Source organism: Chlamydotis macqueenii, chromosome 3 (genome assembly GCF_036417535.1).
Source record: "Chlamydotis macqueenii isolate bChlMac1 chromosome 3, bChlMac1.mat, whole genome shotgun sequence".
NCBI lineage: Eukaryota > Metazoa > Chordata > Aves > Otidiformes > Otididae > Chlamydotis > Chlamydotis macqueenii.
In genome coordinates, this window is record NC_141558.1 from 37573719 (window position 1) to 37595724 (window position 22006).

Sequence of the window (22006 nt, forward strand, 5' to 3'; positions counted from 1 at the left end):
CACTGTGAGATATAAATTCCAGCCATCAATTGTAGTTGGGTCAAAGACTTCTAAAATTAAAGAAGCACCTGTTATTCTGACAGTTGTCAAGTCATCCTGTGCAGAGAAAACAGAGCTGAAACTCTTAAGTGTAAAATGCTTTGGATAAAATTACTGGTGGCTGAGTAGGTTTCTTGTGTGTCCAGCTCACACATCTAGCCTGTATGAGATCACAAAAGTAAGTATTTAAGTAGCTTTCAAAGGCCTGTCGGTCACTGCAGTCAGATGTAGAAACAGAGGGTCTAATGCTGAATTCTGGTTTGCTAGGACAGAAGAAACTGCTGCTAGAAAAAGGCTGTCCCCTCCACTTGCAGCCTGTAGTGGGGCTGTCATCTCAACCATACCAAGTAACTACAGAAATTATTTTGCTGTTTGCTTGATTTTTCACCAGACAGGCCATGGGAAACAAGGATCAATACAGAAGTTCTGATGCACGTCTGAGAGGAGTGTCTCCTTTATGGCTTGAATATTCTTGCTTGATTTTCCTAGCAAGACTGAAAATGCTTTGTTGTCATGTCCAGCACAGAACAGATCAGGAAAGCATAGTAAGCTGGAGAAGTTGTTTTTTACTGTTTACTCATTGGCCATACAAAAACCCTTTTATTACTACAAGGTGGGAGGGAATTCTCTGCAGAGTGAGGGAACACCGCTTGCATTGTTTGCTTATGGACTTCCTTCATGAACTTTCTCTATTACTACAACAGATACCTTCTAAGAAGCAAAAGGTCCTGGGGCTGCTTTGGCTCTAACAATATTCCTGCTATCATCAGCTAAAATTTGTTTGTCATTTGGGGATCTGAAATAGAAAACAGCATTTCAGTGTGGTCCAGATTGGGATTTGCTGAGCCTGAAAATCAATTTGTTTGATGCCAGTTTGCTAACCTGTCTTCTACTTTGCAGTCTCTTTGGTGGACTTAAGGTTTCATTTCTTTAACTGCCCACCTTTGTACCTTCTAGGGAGCTGCTAGTTAGAACCAAATCTAAATATCATCAAAGCAAACTAAGCACAACATTCATATACTAAAAATGGTCTGACTTTATGCAGTTTTTAATAGCTATCTTCACTAACACGCTCTACTGCAATTCTCAAAACAAATTATTAAAAAAAACATTAAGAGATTTGCATCAGCAGAATCCAAATTTCTCTATGTTACTTTAGGACAGAAAGGAAATGACTCTGCGGAGGGCATGTCACTTGCCCTTTGAATAACTGGGAACACGGAACGGTCACAAGGAAAGAAGGTTCTTTGTACAGTGCAAGCTCATACTTCTTATATCCGTTACAGTTTATAAGCAGTTTCTATTGATATTTAGTACATTAGGCTTGCCCCTGGAGGGCATCCTTCTGTTTAGTTTCATCCAAAAGGGAACCAGTCCCCCTGTCCTCCCAAGATCATGCCACACTGTGGACCGAGGTGGAGTATGTAGGGACACCAGGAAGATGTGCTCCAGAAGACCGTTCTGATGCAAAGTACAAGAGTAATGTGGAGGCACCCTTAGTGTTCCCATCAAGAGAAATGATACACTTTTGTGCAATTACAGCTTAGATAGCAAAAGGTTGGAACCAAATCACTGACTGATGCAGGAGTGCAGGGATACTACTGCATGATGTGACCTGTAGGGATACTCTGTGGATGGAATGAAAACTCTGGTCTGGGTAGCATCTGCTGGGGCGTGTATAACCCATCGAGAGGTTCTGAAAACACCAGGAAATTCCAGGAAACACTGTGAAACGCAACTGATAACATGGCCCAAAGAGAAAGCAAGAAGTGCAGTTTTGATAGAACATGCTAAGAAGATACTTGAAATAGAGCACAAACTGCTTCCTACAGTTACTGTTGCATGTGGGAAATAGGACCTTGTGTACATTGCTTGCAAACAACTAGGACTGAGTCAGAAGAGATGCCTGGCTATCATCAATTCATCCTTTCTGGCAGAAGTAGGTAAATAGTTTTAATTAAAGAGCAAACACTACAGTAACTCCAGGTTCAAAGAGAAACAATGTTCTCTTCTGCAATGTACCCAGCATGCTGGTGGGTGTAGTAAGTTTTTCCCTTTGTAATGGAAATGCTAACAATAGCAACAAGATATTATACTCTTGTTGAGTATAATGGCTAAAGGAAAATTGTTTACATTTTAATCTGATATTGAGAAATACAGCAGAAATAAAAACCCACTAGGGGGAGCTAAGACAATGCAAAATCTAGGTTTTGCTTTCCATAATAGCAACTAGGTTATCTAAAAATTATATGCAGCCCTTTGCTAAAACAAGATGCGCATCTGCATGTGTAAAGAAGAGCTTACAACATGAGATTTCTGCTGTTAACAGTATAATGGGGCTCTTCAGGAAAGGTGAAATCTGAAGAAGTTGCTGTGTAATGTGTTACTGAAAAAAAATAGATTCAGGAGTAGAGTACTTCTGGTTTGTGATGGGGTTGATACAAAGCAAGCCACAAAATATCTGGGCAGAGCTCAAAGTGGGAAAGGTAGCAAGCTTAACTGTATAGATGCCATGCTATTCTTTCTGACATACTCCTGTAACAGCATCAAAAACTATGCAAAAACACAGAAACAAGTATTTTCAAAGAGAACAACATCTTCTTCATGTGGTATCTGAAAAACTTTCCTTGAGAACATTAGTTCAGTGTCAGGGGAAAAAAATGATGGAATTACTAAGAAAATAAGAGGTGACAGAGAAAATGTAATTATACTGATGTATAAATCCACAATGTGACACTGCTTTGTGCGCTTTTTTTGCTCCAACTGCTTCAAACAAGAATGGGATAGAATCATGAGGGGTATAAAGAATAACAAGGATGATCAAAAGGGTTTGTTTTTGTTTGTTTGGGTTTTTTTTTTGTACAAGGAGACAAAAAATAATAAAAGTCTTGGGAGAAAAAAGGGAAGACTGAAATAAAATACAAAAGACAACTGAAGGTGAACATTTCTCACCGCACTATAGGGAACCCAAATCATCAGACAGCAGGAAATCACATGAGGAGAGGGTTTTTTTTAACACAGAACTGATAATTAAATTGTGATACTAACTGCCAAAAGACGTTCAAATGTATAAACATGATTAAAAAGCCCCTAGGCTCATTTATGAAAGAGAAATCCATACAGGGATACAACTTGCAGCGCAGGAAGGCCATATAGTACAGGCTGCCAGAAGCTGAGAAGCCGTTTCAGCAGAAGGATCACCCTGTATTTTGCCCTTATTTATCCTCTTTTCCTCAGCTTCTGCTGCGGCTAACTCTCACAGGAAGATACTGAGCTGTTTGGATCTTAGGTCCAACCCAGTATGGCTACCTTAATGTTTAAAATTTTAATTAATTCAAGTTTTTAATGGAGAAATTAGCTAAGCCTTATTGCAGAACCTAAATGAAAGGCAGCCAAGACAGGGCAAATGACATAAAGCAAGTGGGGGCATCTTGACTTTTGGAGGACGTATTCTCTATAATGAAAAGATTTAACAGGATTATTTCTGGAGTAACTTAACTGTAGGTCACACATGCCAAGAATATTTCATTAGTTCATAATTCTTAGTCTCTTTTGTTGTGTTTGGTAGGATTTAGAAGAATAGGTAATGTCCCTTGTCATCACAGATAAATTGCCTGCAATTAAGAGGTATTACAGCTTACAGTACCTTAGATTTATTGTCCAAACTTAAAGTTACATTCTATTTTACTTGGCAGGAAGAAAAGAACACTGAAAGTAGAATTTGTTGTAGCTACAATAAGCTATTTGTGACTTTTATCAGATTTAATTAGAGAGGTGGCAAAGCAAGAAGACGGGAGATGTAGGCATGCAGCCTGGGCTCCTTATTTTTTATACTTTCTTTTTGCAGGTAAACTACTGCTACAATCTGAGAAGATCTCCCTGTCTAAAATGCAGTTTTGGTGCCTTAAGTTTTGGAGCATCTTGGGTCCTTCCATTTCAAATGGAGAATACTAATCACTATTCTAAAACCCACATGAAACTATTTTGATTTTATCCTTCCATTAAAAAAGCCAAGGAACCAAAACAAAAAGCAGCTTTGCCTTTGTTTTGTACTGTAATTTCAGCTGAGGGCCTATACAGCCCTCCCTGCCTTCACACCCCTGACACCTCTTCTGGCAAAGACTCTTCTGAAATCCATTGGTTGTTGCCTTGCTCTGTATCTGGCTGTAGCTCACCCAAGCCCCAGCCTCTCGCACAAGTGAGGAGACCAGATGTGACTGCTCTTAGCTCCAGCCATAAGGTGAGTAGTTATCCATTAATCTTGCCATAAATAGAGACTTTCTATGCAAGAAAAAACATACATTTTTAAGTGTCAAAGTTTTCTAGGGATTTTACTAGAGGATGGCAATTATGTAGCAAAACCTTTACCAAAAAAGAAGAGTTAGAAGAGAACCTCTATCTCAAGAGAGAAACTGAAAACTTCGTCACAATTTCTGATACCATTTTACTTCCCTGACTGTTAACATTTCTTTGTTCAGTTAAGTTTCTTTGTTTGGAATAGAATTTTTTCTGACTTAGTAGTCTGCCACTTGAAACATAATTCAAATGTGTCACCTTTCATCCATCAGCACTCTATATATAGGACCCATTTCACCCAAACCAAAATGAAGCAACTTCTAGAATGAAATAAAACAACTGTTTAACACAGCAGTGTAGACCAGCAAGTGAGGATCACCGTATCCAACTGAAATTACAGGGAAGGATTCAAAGGGAGGATGTAATTATCCAAAGACTTATGAGATGGATCATTGCCCTCCTAAGATGGTCAAAGCCAGTGGAGACAGTCTGGACTTTTTACTAATTTTAAAGATGGAAATTGTGAATATCTTTCTTATAGAAAGCAAGCTGTTGGCAAACTTTTTTAAAGATGCCTTAAAAAAAAGGCACCTTTAAAAAAATCCTTCAGAAATCCAGCAAGAGCAGCATGCAAGTGCTCACCCTTTAAGAAAGCTCCTTATCACATACTGCGAGTCACAGGATCACACTGCTTATCAGTGGCCTCCGAGTGATAGCAAAGGGCCATTTTCTTCCCTTTAATCCATGAAAAGGACACAAGGAGCAAGAATCCTGGAATGCAGTACCCCTTAGAAAACCTTCAAGAGTTGAGTCAGGCATTCGCACTTCTGCCAACTGGGGAAACTTTTTCTTCCCTTTTTTTTTTCCCAGTTGTTTCATAATAGTTGCTAATTGCACTGCTTTGAGGCTTCCTCTGTGTGCTACCTATGTTATCTATGTATTTCCAAGCATGTTTACACAGCTTCTTTGAAGATTAGAGTGCTGCACTTTCATGAAGTTCTGTGGATTGTAATTTATATGAACTGAACTGGGTAGAAATTACTATGTGCATGTGTATTGCAAACTGAATATATGTGCATTCACCTGTGATAATACGGTACTGAATTCTTTCTCAGAATTTCTTTGCCAACAGAAGGTGAAGTTTATGTCAGACGACCTTTGGACCAAGTATGAACTTTTTAAAAATAACTTGTTCAAATAGAATTTATAAAAAACAACATACCTTGCAAATAAAGACCTTACACAGAAAGCATTATTTTTTCCATTGTAAAACATAATGTTTAACTATTTCTGTTTAATTGTTCAATAATTACTAAATTAAGGAATTTAAATAATTAAATAAATAATAAGTTAAATAAATACAATACCTCAGCAGTTGTGAGGAACACATCTTCACCAATATGTTTCAGTCCACATGAAATAACGCCAAGGGCAACTCCTGGGAACACATAGGAATTGTTACCCTGTCCTGGATAGAGCGTTTGTCCACTTGGAAGAGTAACAGGATCAAAAGGACTTCCACTGGCGAAAATGCCACGTCCCTACATCGTAACAAGAAAGCCAAAGAGAGTACGTTAGTTGCGAGGATGCTGTTGAAGTATTTCACATATCCCTTTGAATATCTTCCACTGTAGAAGCTGAGCTACATCTATTTAATAGATCTTCTAAGAGGGTGTTAGAGCTACTTAACAGAACATGTCTCAAGAACATCAGGATGCTGATCCTAAAGATCACTGGCAATTCCCTGTGACTATCTGATGCCAGAGATTAACAGAGCTCTTATTCAGGTAAGAGCTATGAGCACAATTTAGAGGAAGAGAGAGTGAAAGCCAGTACTCGTTATTCACTTTTTGTGTCCATGCCAGAAGAAAGGTACATGGGAAGGACGTAGACACCTGGAGCTGTAAAATTCAAAGTGGACAATACTGTCATGGTAACAATAGGTGATACTGCTGGATTTTTTCCCAACAGCAGATCATCCACAAAAATGACACTAAGGCCACTAAAAGTTGCACTTTTGGATGTGGCAATTTTTGAGGAGCTGCCGTGAAAGGCAGAGCTCTCTGTTCTTCCCCTCTTCAGGCCCCTGCATGCACTCCACAGCTCAAAAGAATGACACAGATGCAAGCTCTGTCCCTGGAACGTCATCCCACAATGTAACCTAAAGCATAATTTGGTGATGGGACCCTGTGGGTCTTATTGTAATATACTGAGCAGGGTGAGGGCACCAACTCAGGCACCAGCGTGTGATCATTCAATATTGATAAACCACTAGGATGTTTCCCAGCAGATTTTCAGGTAGCATGTTGCCACCAGGGTTGAGGGACCACACACCGACTGGTCCCAGCAAGCAGTAGGGAAGAGCCATACTGGGAAATTAGAGAATTTAGCTATAGATACAAGTTACACCATATCACTTGTCCTGAGGACCAGGGAACTGGCCCTAACTCATTTTATGTCATAGTTCACGTGGGACCTCTAAATCTCTTCCAGGGCCCAAACACAGGTGTAGCTCCACGCTGGCACACAACACGCATCAGGCAGCTGCTGCGAGGAACAGAAGCCCATGGGGTGGCCCAGCCGTGGTAACAGGGCTCTGGTTGCTAACAGCTTAACATTAGCTAAGAGGAGTACTAGGCCTGGTGTCATTCAGCAGCATGCACGTTCAGAGCTGTGAAACCGCTGGAGTACCAAGAGATGGGCTGCAAGGGAGCTGCAGGTCTGATGGAGTCTCACTGTTCCCCTGGGATGAGGAACACCCCGACGGGAGCAGATGCTAGCACCATTGAGTGCTGTTCAAGGGTGGCAGAAGAAGCGCCTCAGTGGTGACTCACCTGCAGCGCTACTATCCAGGTTCTCCCCAGATCATTCCTGACAAGCAGGGAGAGAGCAGTCATTTCTACAGCAGGCAATGCAGTTTTGGACTGCTAACAGCCCCTGGCTCCTGCCTTGCTATAGAGGGAGTACCCTTGAATTTAAGCAGTAAATTTAGGTGGGGAAGAAAAGCCAGCCTTTATTTATGCTAGCACTGCTGAAGTGATAAATGTCACTGTTAAATACTTCAGAGGCACTTTGTATCAGAAATATCTCTGCCTATTTTAGAGAACTGGAAACGTGCACTTTAAAATACGCCACTGTTGCTATTCAGCTTTTCAAAAGAATATTCTGTTTGGTTTGGTGTCACGCAGTATTATCATGGCTGGCTTATTATACGTTTTGGTGACAGGTCAAATGCTTCAGTGTGTCTTTTGCTCTGCCTACCAGATGTCATTGCCCACTGTAACCAGCCCTTCCCGTAGGCTGCTTCCCTGGCTCTCGCCTTGCACTGTAATTGTGCACTGTGCAGCGGCAAATGGGCATGCTAAATTTGTCTTTTAAGCACTGTGAAACTGTCATTCAAATTGCCCTGTATTTGGCAAGAAATTCAAACGCAATCCACTGTGAAACACATACAATCAAGTACTCATCTATTTCCAATTCTAGACTGAATTACAGGATAACATGTTTATTAGCACATCTATAATACAATAATAAATAAGCAAGCACAGTTCTCTTAATTTTCCCCCGTATTTCCATTCCATAACAGAAATCTTTGTAAAAGAAGTCAATTACCCCAGTTCTCAATAAAGAATTATTTTAAGGAATCTATTTCCTCTGTTGAAGTATTTTGTTACCCTAAGGCATATTTATAAAATCTCAAATGAAAAGCAGGCCACTGTGTGTTTATATCACACAAAGCGGTACAGTTCAAAAATAGGCATAAGGCTTTAATGATTGATGGTTACGGATGCTTTGGTTATAAAAAAAGACTATGAGTGTTACCTGACACCAATAAAAGCTATTAAATATTTTTATAAGGGTGCAAGAATGTATTGACTTCAGTGAAACTGCCTTGATAACAGTTGAAAAACTTGTTATTTAACTCATTTTACCTACACATAGAGACATGATTAGTACTTGCTACTCCACCCTCTGTCTTCCTCCTATTTTAAATTTAATTTCAAATTTACTTTTCACTACATATACTGAAAAGATGTTAACCTTTGATTACCTCTGTATATTTGTAGCACTGCTCAGCAGTGCATTCTGCTTTGCTGGTAGGATTGCTGAGAGCAAAAATAATAGGACGTTTGTTTAAAGAGGCCATATCCTGAAGAATTTGTTTAGTAAAAGCACCACCAATTGCAGCAACTCCTAAAGAAGAAAAACACACACATAACAAGCAGACAAATGCAGTCAGTTCAAGGTAAGACATGCATGTCACTTTTAAAAGAACAGAGCTCCTTTTACTGCACAGCTCCCTCTTTAAAATGGAGTTCAATCTTTTTCCTAATATGTGGTTAAAATACAGTTCTGTATAAAATATTTTGCAACAGTGAAACTGTTTATTATTATCCCTAACATAAGGCAGAACCTCTTCGCCCCTGTACAGTTTGGTGAATTTCTCACTTCACTTTTCTCAGGCCTCTTAAATAAAATAGAAATGTATCACCCTAACCGCAGGTAAGTCCAATAAGGAGTAGAAAGGTATAACTGTCTCCTAAAGTCTCATATAACAGACAGAGATAGTTTCTCCCAAATCCAGTGTGTCAGATTTCAGGTTTTTTTCTGACATGACAAGTAAAATCTCTGCCTTCTACAGCTGATCATTCTGTCATCTCCAGCCTCAGCTGATGAATAATCCCAATTTTGAGTCTAAAGCTTCCCTGACAGCAATATTTTTTTTTTTAATATAACCCCTTCCATCCCTCCAGAGATGCTTTTCTATTCTCCATACTGTACTCACAACCAAAAAGAGGGGTGTGTGATGTTTTTTTCAGATGCCAACACACCTGTATTTCTGCCTGATCTACAAGAGCTGGCAATCCAAGGATCAGGTCCTTGCTCTCCATGCCTTCAGTGAAAAACAGATAAACAGGCCTTGGAGTAAACCTAAGGATCTTTATGTCCAAGGAGGCCCTTATCACTTGGCTTGTACAGAAGGGAGCCTCCTTGCTCAGAGCCTCCAGTGCCTGGCTCCTTGCTCTGCTTTCCACACAGCATCTAAGTTTCAACAGCAGGGAAAAAGTTGTTGTTCCCTCTCTTGAAAGAGCAGGAATGGATTCAAACCCTGGCCAGGAGAGGGTCTCTCTTGCATCAGTACTCTAACCTCTCGTCACCCATGCACAAATGAGCATCTCAACATTGCCCACTCTAAAAGGTCAGCTTGGTGTCTGCCCAAGGAGAGCACAAGGTACTTGGAGGGAGGGGAAAGATGTTCTCACCTTGCAGAGCTGCCTAGAAGGTCCTACACACTCCGGACTAACATTTCTTAAGGGTGTCTCAGAGTATTTCCTGACTGTTCCTACACGAAGCATGGTATCATCTTACAGAGACATCTTCAAGCACAGCCTATGCCCTCAACAGGGAGAGGTGGGTGACCCACTGAAATTTCCTGAATTGTTTTAAATTGAGCTTTCCCAAGAGGACTACTGAAAGCCCAAGCACCCCATGACAGGCTCTTCAGGTGCTGTTTAGGTGCTTAACGTGGGCCCAATAATGTCTAAGACCCATTGGGTTTTGTGTCTGGCCAAATCTCCTTTATTCTGATCCCTTGGTAACAAAAGAGACCCCTCCTCAATTGATGGAAATTCATGACTTCTCTCAAAGTTTAAACATCTCTTGCTCAAACATTCCTGTCACATACTACTGGTTTTTTTTTGCAAATCTGAGCCTCTGTACTATACTTTCTACAAATGGACAAGGATGCTTAGACACAAAAACTCTGCCAGACCAGCTGGGCCACAGTATGTTTGAGGAACAGTTATGGCAGTCATGCTTTTGACCCACTTGTGTAAAAGTCTGTTAATAAACCTTAGTTTCTGGTTAAGTCTGCCATTGCCAAATGTTTAGTCTTAAAACTGCTTCTGGACAGCCAAAAGTAAGAATGACAACTAACTTCTAATATAAAGTTTAAAAAAAAATGCTCTGAACAATCTTATTGGCTATTTCTTTTTTTTTGTTTTCATTTTAAAATTGTCATTTCTTATATTTGGTCAACCTAAATTGAGTCTTTTCCTTGTGCCGTCACAGGTGATGAAATGCGTATGAGGATTCTCTGAGGCAGAGTTAAGTAAAACATTGGGAGAAGGAGTATCAACATATTCAGATCAACACATGGCCGATTCTGTTGGAAGAGCGTTCATTATGCAGTGTGGATAGGAGAAAGTGACTCTGAGGGAAAGCACGGCATCAATTTATATACAAAAATGACACACAGTAAACATCCATATTCCATGACAGCAAACATTCCCTAAGCATCCACACACCTTTATCAAGATAAATATCCCAGATCATTCAATCTATTCTTTTGTTCCACTAGTTTTTTGTCTTGTATTCTACTAATAAATTCTCTAGACTATTTGGTCTCTGTCTTGCAGTCATATCTTTATGAAGCATAGAAAAAAAATAAAAAAAATCTTTATTTACCTCGTTCGTGATCACTGACAAAAGCAGATTTTACTGAACATGGACCATGTTGTCTAGGCATAGTCTAAAAGGTAGCTCTTAAAAGCATAATTTCACTGTGGCATTTCAGATTTTTCCAGCATCTGATGAATGATTTTACTAGCTGGAGAGATGAATTTTCAAGTCTTACATATTAAAAAAAAAAAAAGATTTAAGGGCACTTGCTGTTCATTTGTGAAACTGTCACTGAAAAATAATAACCAATCCGCAGAGAGCTGAGCAATCCTTTACTTAGATCCCAAATCCTGCAGCTTTTATAAAAGAAAAAGTCTGTAAAATCTGTGGTTTGGTCTGCACAAAGGACTGGTGGTTAAGAACCTAAATATTAGGGACAAGAAGATTCAGCTACAGCATGCTCATATTTGCACAGCTTTACACGTGCTTAGCTCAGTTTTCTCAGCCTAAATTTAAGGTTATTTGTATTACACCATCCACATTAAATCAGAAGTAATTTAGGAAGGTGATAAGGTTCTCCATCAGATGTTTAAACCAGCTTGGATTATTTTCCCTGTAAAATGGATGGCTTGGAGCGAAAGCTTGGATAGTTACTGTTTGTTCAGTTGCTTAATAGAGTCCATTATGTACCTGGTGTTTTCTAAAAACACACAAAGGTAAACTCTGTTCAGAGGAACTTGATCTTGTCTTCAGACAAAGCCACATCCCCATTTTTTTCCAACAAAGAATAAGGTCATTGCTTTAAAGTAAAAGGAATTACCTATTAGCACCGATGGTTTTATATCTTTAACAATATCTTCTAGATTTTTCATTTCACCGTGTTCATGGGCAAAATGTTGTTTCTCAGCTGTTAATGAGGCACGTCCCTGAGTAAGGAAAAAAAGAAAAAGATAATTTTTATATGTTTAATGGAAACTAATATCCTGGGATAATCAGTTTACAAAGTATCTGGTTTAACATGTCCTATTTTCATTTCTACTTTTGCGTCTATCACCAAATACCATATTAGACAAAGTTACACTGTGTACAGCTAGCACGCTTAGGATAATTTAGGACTAATCTATTTCTCGAAGCAGTAGGTAAATTAAATTCAATATTTTTACTTTAAATTCATAACAGCTGTAGAACACCACTGTATTAACAATTATATGAAAGTATCATTCATTTCTTCTTTGAAGCATTATTAAAACTATTTTACCTGTTAACACTTGGTCAAATGCTTAAAGTTACTAATGATAAAGCATAAATGTACTTATACATCAAACAGTACAAATGCATCAGGGTGTGGGGGAAATAGTTACTTAGCCAAACAAAAATAGTTTCTCGTAGCTTTTTCAGCTTTGCTCTTGTTTAAAAGTATAGAGACTATATGGACAAAGCATATAAATTATAAGGGAGCCTGTATTTTGCTTCACATTTTTCGTATTTAAGTCATTCATTCTTCAGGATGGAATAAAAGTAATTCTAACCAGATGTCTGCCGCACCATTTTTACATTAACAAAATTGACTCAGCTGTGAAACAACTTTCGCCCTGATCTATACCAGCAATTTCCACCCATCGATGCCCAACAAGGTTTCCAAATGGAATATGATAGATGCAGGGAAAAGGGATCTATAGAGGACCACTGACATTGACTGGGCTGCAAACAGGATTTGAGCTGAGTGTAAGCAAAGTGGAGTGCGGGGCAAGACGGGGCCAGATTTTGTGAAAATTGTATTAGTTGTCTAAATACGTAGATCTCTGTCTGTACACAGGCATCTGAAAATTTCAGCAGAAGAGTTTAAAACACATACACCTCCACTCCTCATTTTATCCTCATGCCTGCAGAAAACATCACTGCAAAGGCACTTTTCAAACACAAATCTAGAAGATGGTGCCAGCCCCCAAACATCTTACAATTTCATACAGCAAGAAGCAGATTATACAGATATATAGGGCAATACAGGAGGAAAATGGAATGCTAAAGGTAATTTTGAGCAAATACCCAGAACAGATATAGATCATCTATCCAGCCACATCTTTTCCAACTGATAAGATGAAAGTTTCCTCAATCTTAGCAACTTAATTAAGACTACACTGAAGCATTGGAACAGAATTCATTCCATGATTCCACCAAAGTCTATGAATTTGACAGTTTTGGCTCAGTTCAGTGCAGCATATAGTATCGGATACAAGCTAGGATTAGTTTTTTAATAACATTTTTTCTTAATTTTCACAAAAACGAGAAATGTGATGCTACATTTCAGACCACAATTCTGCTATGTGGCAATGTGTGGCTGTGCCAGTCGCAGCACCGAAACTCCTCTGCTGCTCCTTGGACAGCCACTGCAAGAACTGGTAGACTGGAGGGAAGGCCGTTTTTCATTTCCAGCTGCAAGAGAAGTGTTTCCATCCCGAGGGTACCACAGGAAGCCGTGGAAGGCTGTTATGTGGTCGGCCCTGACTGAGCTGATCTGCCTCACAGGACGCCAGCTTCTCTTGGCTCACCCATGATTACAAGGAATTTCCAGAGATTTCTCCTCTTCTACAGATTTTTTTTACATGACCAAAATACAGAGTTTTTACAAAATACAGTCATGTCTGGATGTGCTTATATGGGTCTTAAGTGTTCTCCTAGAGTGATTAGCACGGAAATACTGTGATACGGGCACCTGGTTTCCTTTGTGGGTGAAATGTGAAATTCTCAGCCTCGAGAGAATGCCGCAATATTAACAATTTTTGGTGTATTCATGCTCAAATCATTCCACCGTCAAACAGGTTTTGAAGTCTGCCATTTCCCAGCACCCCAGCAGATGTCCCCACAGCCTACACACAGGGTTTAGACGCATCTCATTTCAAAGCAGGAATTTTCCATAACACTTTCAGGGGAAAAATATGAAGTTTTCTTTTTTAGTCACCAAAGAAAAAAAATGCATTTATGACTCCCAGGCCAAAAGCTTGTTGCTAGGAATAACTCAAAATACTATAATAAAAGCCACTTTTCATTCTAATCAACTGGTTGGTTGAAATCAAAATGCTTGTTGGAGCCCAACTTGGAGGCAAGTTTCCTAGGGAGCTGGGAATACGTGCCATGGGCAACCACCTGATCCCACGCTGCTTCTTCAGTTGGTTCCTTAATAGCTTATCAGGCTGCTGTTGAACAAGACAGTTTTCAATCTGATCTTGAAATTCAGCCTCAAAGAGACTGCCCTGGGCTACCAAGAAAAAAGAAATCACCTCTGAGAGCTATGACCACCTCATTCTTCAGACTGTGGCAGGCTAGTAGCTCTGAGCACCTCCAGGATCCACGTAGATCCCTCAGGAAAGGTGATCACCAATTTTTTTTCCACAGTGCATAACAGCTAAGAGGTCAGGCTGACATCTTAGTGGAGAAAAATGTTGATATTTTTTTCATTTTCATTTTAAATCAAAACAAATAACCAAAATCCTGCATGAAACAGTTACTTCTTTATACAATTTTACACTTGATTGGCTTTGAAGGAGGTACTCAATCATTTTCAAATTAAGATAATAGCGGAGCTGTTAAAACACTTATTGATCTAACACCAAGGATTCAAAGCCCCGTTTCCTACTGACGATGATCATCTCTCATTTAATTAGCTAAAAAGCAGGACTCAAACAGTAAGCTAGATGTGATCCACTGCAACCCTTTCCAGGTCACTGGCTACTGAGACTAGTGCTAGCCAGATGGGTCAGCTTAGGTCAGATTCGCTTCTGCCCTATCTTAATTTCTATCTGCCCTTAATTTCACATAGGGAGTTCTACCATTCTAAAAAAAAAAAAAACCAAACCAACTGAAACCCAAACCAAAACCAAGCACCAAACAATTTAAAATTTATTTCTTTATTCAGCTTTGGTCTGAATTAGCTTGATCCCATTAGTCAGAATGAATCATGTCTCCAAGTAAATATTTTTCTAGTATATTAACTAGGAAATAATTATTAAATTCTGTGGCTTAGCAAATATAACAACAGCTATGTACATAGAGATTTTTGCTTGGAAAATGCTTATAAAATAAATTCTATGGTTAAGGGTTTTTATAAACATACATTTTAAAATAGATTGTCAGAAATTTATTTTAATTTTTAATTCAGTGACCCTAAAGGAGCTACGTAACACCTTCCTAAAAACTGTGTCTGAGATTTCAAGACCAGTCAGTTGATTTGGTTATAAAACTCCAATAATTTCGAGGATGATGTTTTAGATAGCATTTTTTCTCCCTAAACCGGCAAATTCTTAATTTCTGTTCTCCACAAAGCAAAGAGGTGGCAGCAAGAGCATGGCTAGCTTTCCTCCCTGCCCTGCCAACAGAGCAAGCAATGACTTGCAGGAAGGAAGAAACAATTCAGTTTTGTGCATGCTTAACCTCAAACTAAGGGTTTGCCAGCCCGTTTAGTACAAGCTTGCAGACATCCGCCCCTGAATGCCTACAGCTGGAATGAGAAATCACGGAGTTTTTTGTCAGTCAGCAGAGAGACGGGGATGGAGCCAAAATGCAGAAGTCTCAGCTCTGGGTTTGTGTGGTTTTCTGCCTTGTCTCCCTCCTGACACTGGAGAGATGCAAAGCGGACAGATCTGTCAGTGCGGAGCGGCTCCGACTAAAAGATATTCCAGAAGCGCAGAGCCTGTCTTCTGACATTTCCATTCCCAGCCCCGGCTTTTGTACTCTGGCTATCTGCTGCTAGGAAATGAGCTGCAGAGGATCACCGCAAGGCAGCATAAATCAGAAACTGCTCTGGTCTACTTGCATCTCCAAAATCCTAAAATACTAACACAGCACATAGCTCACTGATATTTCCCTTCTTCTAACAAGAAAAGGCAAAATTTAAAGTAGTGTGTACTAAGAAAGAATTTGAATGAGCTCTGGGGTTCTGTGTATGAAGCTCTGAGTCTCTTAAGTAGAAACAAGATTTTTTTTGTTCATATTTATATTTGTCTTCTAAGTCCACTTAGAAGTATTGCTCTTTTAGCATTATTAAAAAATCATTCGTTCAATGAAAAGGGCTCAGAAAAATCAGTAATGTAATGCCCCTTTCAATACACCAAGCTTCAATACAGTCTCACTGTTTCACTGGAGGATTTCAATGCTTGCCACGCAGGGGAGGAATTTTTCCAGGGATTCCTATCAAAGGATGTTATTGCACTGCTGTTCAAGCAGCAGTACGAAGACTCATCTAGGCCAGCCAGCAGCTGTCTTAAGTTGTAATGTGTTTTCTGTGATGTATAACAACGATCTTCCCTGCATCAAGTGATCCTCCCTAAACCCAAAAAGAAAGTCTTTCACGCTGAAATCCAAGGATGAACTAACAGACTTGACGTGATACCTGTGCACCTATTCAGAGCGGAAGATAGAAACTCACAAACTCTTTCAATAAGAGGAGGAAGGTAAAGTTAGAAAAAGAGGCTATGTATCCTTCTTGCTTTAATTTCTCCAATGTATTCAGCAAGAGAGAAATTTTATTCCAAGAAAGAAATTTTTAAAAGCACCAACATTTCATTATATAACTTTTCGCAATGCTATGTGTTCTTATATTATTTCCTTATCTTTTATAGAATAAGTAATTTGCTAGGGGCATTATAATAAATTTGCTAGAATTAAGGAAAAAAAAAAACAAACCAAACACAAACCAAAACCACCTACATACTGAAGTACCAGGAAGACAACAATAACATATTTAATGCATACTCAGGCTGCCTGAATAAACTGTACAACGCACCTTCACTAGAATGCTGAAAGTGAAGAATATTAAAAACAGTCAAAAAGATTAATAAATCTTAAGTCCAAAGACTCAGTGGAAATGTCAGAAATTACTTCAGAGAGGAAAAGTTACTGCTTCTATCACAGTATCATTTTGTAGCAAGAAACCCATGGGATATTTTGGATTCGAACAAAAGAGAACAAAGCAACCTGAAAAACAGATATGTTGCCATATTAGAAGTCACTATGGTATCTTAGATGGAAAGTAATACAAGCTAAATTCTTTATTAGCAAGCGAGTTACAATGTGGACAGTGTTAAGTCAGCAGATGAAGTACAGAGATGAAGAAACAATAGCAGCATTCTCTGATGGTGACATTATGTATGAAAGATCTTGGCAATCCTAAAATGTCTATGCTCCCTAATGGATGAGAGTCATTGGTATTATACATTATTACTCCAAACAGTAAAACATAGTCACTTGGACACTAGGACCTTTACATTCAAGAAGCAAAAGGAAATAACAGGACTCAGTAGTTAGTAGTTTTACGAAAAACTGTTTGTATTATGGAATTGAACTTAGCAGTTCTTAGTTTTAGGGGGAGTTCTTAAGTTTTTAGTTTTAGTAGCTGATCAACAGCACAAGAAGCAAAGGAGATACTGGGATCAGGCTTCAAGCAAGTGTACATCACTGTTTCCACAGAAAGTTACTCATATCATCATATTATAGAACCAACTGAGGCTCAGATAACAACCAAAAATGACCCATCAAGGAAAGCCTGAGAAAATTCATAAAAAACAGCTGTAAAAACAGGAGACTAGACTGCACAGCAGACACCTATATGGGATATTACAAAACAGGAGGCAAATCTGGCAAACACCACCAACGCGAAGTCTAATGCCATGGCCTGTTTGAACTGGTTCTGCTGGGGCTGCCCCATGGGTTCAAGGGCTGAAGAGCAGGGCAGGTTTATGTCGGCGGGGCAAGAGAGGCAGGGCTGGAAGCTCTTCACGATTTGCTCTTTCCACCAGCTGGGAGGCAGCCGAGAATAAGCCAGAGCACCCTGACGTCCCCACATTTGAGGCGGCGCTGGCACTCATCCCGTCTCACAACGAGGGAGGCACAAATCTATTTATATAAACATTTGCCTCCATTTGCTTGTGTCAACTGCGGCTTATTTAAACAAGAGAACAGAGATCAGTGCACACACCAACTAATAAATTCATCTGAGGTTCTTAAATACTGAAGACATGAAAACCATGAAAAACATGAGAACTGTAGACCAAAAAGCAAAGCAGTCCATTAGTATTTCCAACTGCAAAATGATTTGGTTTTACTTGTATGTTTCCTGTGAGTTCCCTATTGCAGAAAGCAGTTATTAAAGCATCAAGGAAGAAGGAAGGAAAAGAAAGGATGCAGTTCACAGTCGTGGGAGAAGGTAATGAAACATCTCCCTCTTGGGAGATGATCTCTACATGTCTTTTTATCTCTTTCAGCACAAGTAAATCCATGGTCTAAAGGTTGTTGATGAACTCTCTGGAGGGCAGGAACTGTAGATAGCAGCGGGAGCTGAGGGATCTCTCTGTGGAGTCCCCCAGAAGCGTAAAAGGGAAGCGACAGGAGAGGCACAGAGAGCGTGCTAGGAGGGGACAGGCCAGGCCACCCTCCCTAGCCAGAACTCCAGGAGAGTACCAGTTACGACAAGTTGTAAAATGACAGAAAAAAACATGGAGGTATGGATATGGACTCACTGGTCAGGGGTTACTGAAGCTCAAGGGCTTGCAGGTGACAGGCATTCCTGTGCTACCTCATTTAGGAACCAAAAAGCAAAGACATCAAGCTCTCCCAAATCTCTATACCAAGGCCCTAATTATAAAGTGATTGTGCCTCCTGATCAGGCCCATCACCTGACACCTAAAGGTGAAGAGAGAAGATGAAAACCAGAAGAGGCAACTTGGACACAGAATTAATAAACATTTTATTGCCAACTGTGTGGAAAACCACAACATTTTGAGGAGTTATCATCATAATGGTTGTCAGTAAAACATACGATTTAAGTAAGCAATGTAATTCTGGTGTTGACTTTAAAACACATTGCTAGAAGACTAGGGCTGTTTATTTAAGTCCTGTAAAATGTATAAAATACCCTTTTCATATAAATAAGCACACATGGTTAACAGGCAGGATAAAATTTATAAAGACAGTTATTTCAAGAATATAAGATCTGAAAAGTAGAGAAAGTCAGGAACCCACAGAACAACAGAAACAAAATGGAGCAAAATCATCGTTCATTTCAATAATAGACCATGAGCAAAAGAAATCATAAACCATCCAAATTAAGTCCTCATCTTATCAGTCCATCTAATGTACATGGAGTCAAAGAGGAAACATGCTAAAAAACTTAAGATTCTAATTTCTGGTGGTGTCTTTTTTAGAGAAAAGAAAGTGGGTATTCCTTGAGCTCACCCCACCAATCATCCTTTTACCTTGTCCTCACTTGTTTTAATCTATTAGTGGCCAAGTACGAGTAATATCACAACTGTTCAAAAACAAATTATCATGTTTCCTTTCTGCAAAACTTGTACTTCATACAGAACAAGATAAATGCAAGATGAAACTGCACAGATGAATTCCCCAGACATCAGAATAACTGACAAAGCAAACAAGGATTGCTTTGTTGGGATAGTACATGAATAAAATAAGGCAGAAACAGCTTAAAGTGATTATGGCACCTTGAAGATACCCAAGACATTGCATCTTTGCTAAGACATTAAGCAGTTTTTTGGTTCAAAAATTCATAGCCAGTTGCAGTTAGCCATAAATGAACTGATCAAGGAGAAAAGTAAAGAGAACAATTGACTGTTGATAAAAAGAAAGTTGGAAATAATTAAAAGTTAGCAGAAGAGGCAGATATAATATTAAGAGGTATATACAAGTTAACATTAAAACCATCATCAAGTTAGTATCTAGAATGATATCCAAGCTTTTTTTTTTTTTTTAAAGCAATTATTGCTAAAAAAAGGAAAATTCAATCAGACAGTCAGGATGATTTTTAGTTCAATATTAAAATACTTGATTGTGAGCTCTAAAGGCTCTTTCTTGTCTTATACGAGCTCTGCTGACTATACTAGGAGCGACCACACCTATTTGGCACTGAAATTCTGCTATTAGTCCCAAATGTCCTCCTCTCTTTTCCATCATTCTCTAAGCAAAGATTGAACTATGTATGTACCCAGCTTTGACCAAACCATGAACTTTAGTAAGGGTCATATCCACAGCCAGTTAATCGGTTGTGAGAATCTTTTCCAAATAAGATTGCCAGGGATATCCAAATAGGGGAAGAACGAGGGAAAATGAAAATATTTTACAGAATTATCTACAGGATTCCCTGGGTATCTCTATTGTAATTATTTAGGACCACATAAATTGGTAAACTTTTGAGGTCTATATCAGTCTTCCTCTGACAAAGATCAATATTCTGAGGCCTTCAACTATCAGACCTCAATTGATGTTCTTGTTCTTGCCATTTAGTTTGGGTTTCACTCAGATCATGTTAAGTCTTATAGGGGCTGAGATCACACATCTAATAGACATTTAAAATACAAAGCACTCAATTAGACATAAGTATTACTGTGCTGAACTAGAAAGTATAGCATCAAAACTGCCAAAAGCAACATTACTCCACGTTGACGTACTCTTTAAAATCAAGGGTGACATTCTTTCCTATGTAAGGGAACTTCGTTTGTGCAGTGGAGATTATGTGGCATACAAAAATCTAATGCTGTCTTGCAAATCAGAGATAAACTTGACCACAAAAGAACTATGTTTGGCAGCCCCGTCAGCCTGTCACCCGTCCTCAGCAGGGGAACATCCATTGCTGGCAGAAGGCAGGGGGTTTCTACTAAGTCCCTTTAAATATTAAAAATACCTTATTATCTGCATTCTATTCCTAGGCAGCTCCAAGAACTGTCTTGCCTATCACCTTATTCTGTGGTGATAGGATAGTTCTTGGTATTGCTTTTAAAAAAAAAAGAAGAAAAAAGAAGCATTTGCAGCACACTACTAAAATGTTCAGACAATGGTGAACTGCAGTAACATCCCAGTACCGTTTATCACTTTCTGCTTCTTCTCAGCTACTTGACACAAAATAATTTACTGTCTCTGAAGTTCATGGGTGAAGATTTGGCCACTAATATAGCTAAGCATAACACTATGGCAGCTTTAAAGAAGACACAAATGTGTTCACCATACATCACATATTTATGTATATTTGCATGACCAATAGCAAAAAAAAAATGTGAACACTGAGAATATGGGCAAGAAAAGGAATGTAGGAGACATTACCCATCAGTGTGTTCATATCTATTGATTAATCAGACAGAATGTGACAGAATTCAGAAATTCAGAATTAAAGATGAGTCCCAACTGGTTATGCATAATCTCCAAGTACACAAGAGTGCAAAAGTAACTTTAAAAATCTCTTTTAATTAAACATTAAAACTTCCATCTGAATGCATTGGGATACTCAAGACAGGCATTTCAAAAGGAGTAGCTTCTGTTTCAAAGAGTAAAGTCATATAGTCCCAAGTGGCAAAATTCCAATGATGTTGTGATCTGCCATCCTTCCTCATCCACCTTTGGAGAAAAAATAGTTCCAAAAGGTGAAAGCATACTGAACAGATTAAAAAACACCTCAACAACCCCAAAACAATATGAACAAGATTATAAGGTCTCTAGAATGAGAACACAACTATAGACAGTATAACAAACATAGCCTTCATCACCAGCCCTTTCACCACAACATAGCAGAAAAGTTGGTCATCAAACTTGGTTTAATGAAAAAAAGATGGTTCTCAGGGGAAAAGAAAAAAATATTAACAAGAAAATGAAAACACAGCTGCACTTTGACAATTAAAAAGCCACAAAGGAAAAATCAGCTACAAAAGCCTGATAAGTGACTTCGTGGCAGCTTTTGGGGGCAGGGCAAGAAGAAAAAGGTGGAAACCGTTTTCAGTCGGGTCAGCAGAAGTTCCAAGGTTATTTTTCTTCAGTTTGCGCTGGCTGAAATACTACAGAAAGTAGATGAAAGGAGAAACAATGTTTAAGTCTATAACCATGCGTTGCAAAATTAATGATCAAAGGACAGCATAGAATAAAAATTATGTAAAAATTAGTTTAGTCGGACAAAGTAATCGCTGAGTCTGTTACTTCTCATACTGCTAAAGCAACAGATCAGAGTATTTCTGGGACTGAAAAGGTCTCCCTGCTTCAAGTAAAACTCTCTTGATCAGGCAGTTTTTGATGGGGCAAATTTTAAGGGACTCTTGTTAAACAGGTTTCCCTTGACACACCTCCATAGTAGTAAGAAATAAAAGTCAGTTTAGTTTATGCAAAAGTTGGTTAACTGGTCTTCGTCTTATGTTTGCAATAACAAAAAGGTTCCTAAAGTAGAGTCCTTCCCATTGTACAGTTTTCTCACAAATCTTCCTCACTTTACTTATCTTATTTC

The 22006-nt window shown here is 38.9% G+C and overlaps 1 protein-coding gene across 1 annotated transcript in view; it reads right to left on the bottom strand.

Moving 5' to 3' along the window:
- ME1 (malic enzyme 1) overlaps positions 1-22006 on the bottom strand; it is a 177032-nt gene that overhangs the window by 2928 nt on the left and 152098 nt on the right. The window contains exons 10-12 of the mRNA XM_086745759.1: positions 11558-11663; positions 8387-8529; positions 5703-5876 (exon numbers count right to left, since the gene is read on the bottom strand). Of these exons, the coding sequence (XP_086601885.1) occupies positions 5703-5876; positions 8387-8529; positions 11558-11663 (423 nt within the window). The remainder of the gene's footprint in view (positions 1-5702; positions 5877-8386; positions 8530-11557; positions 11664-22006) is intronic.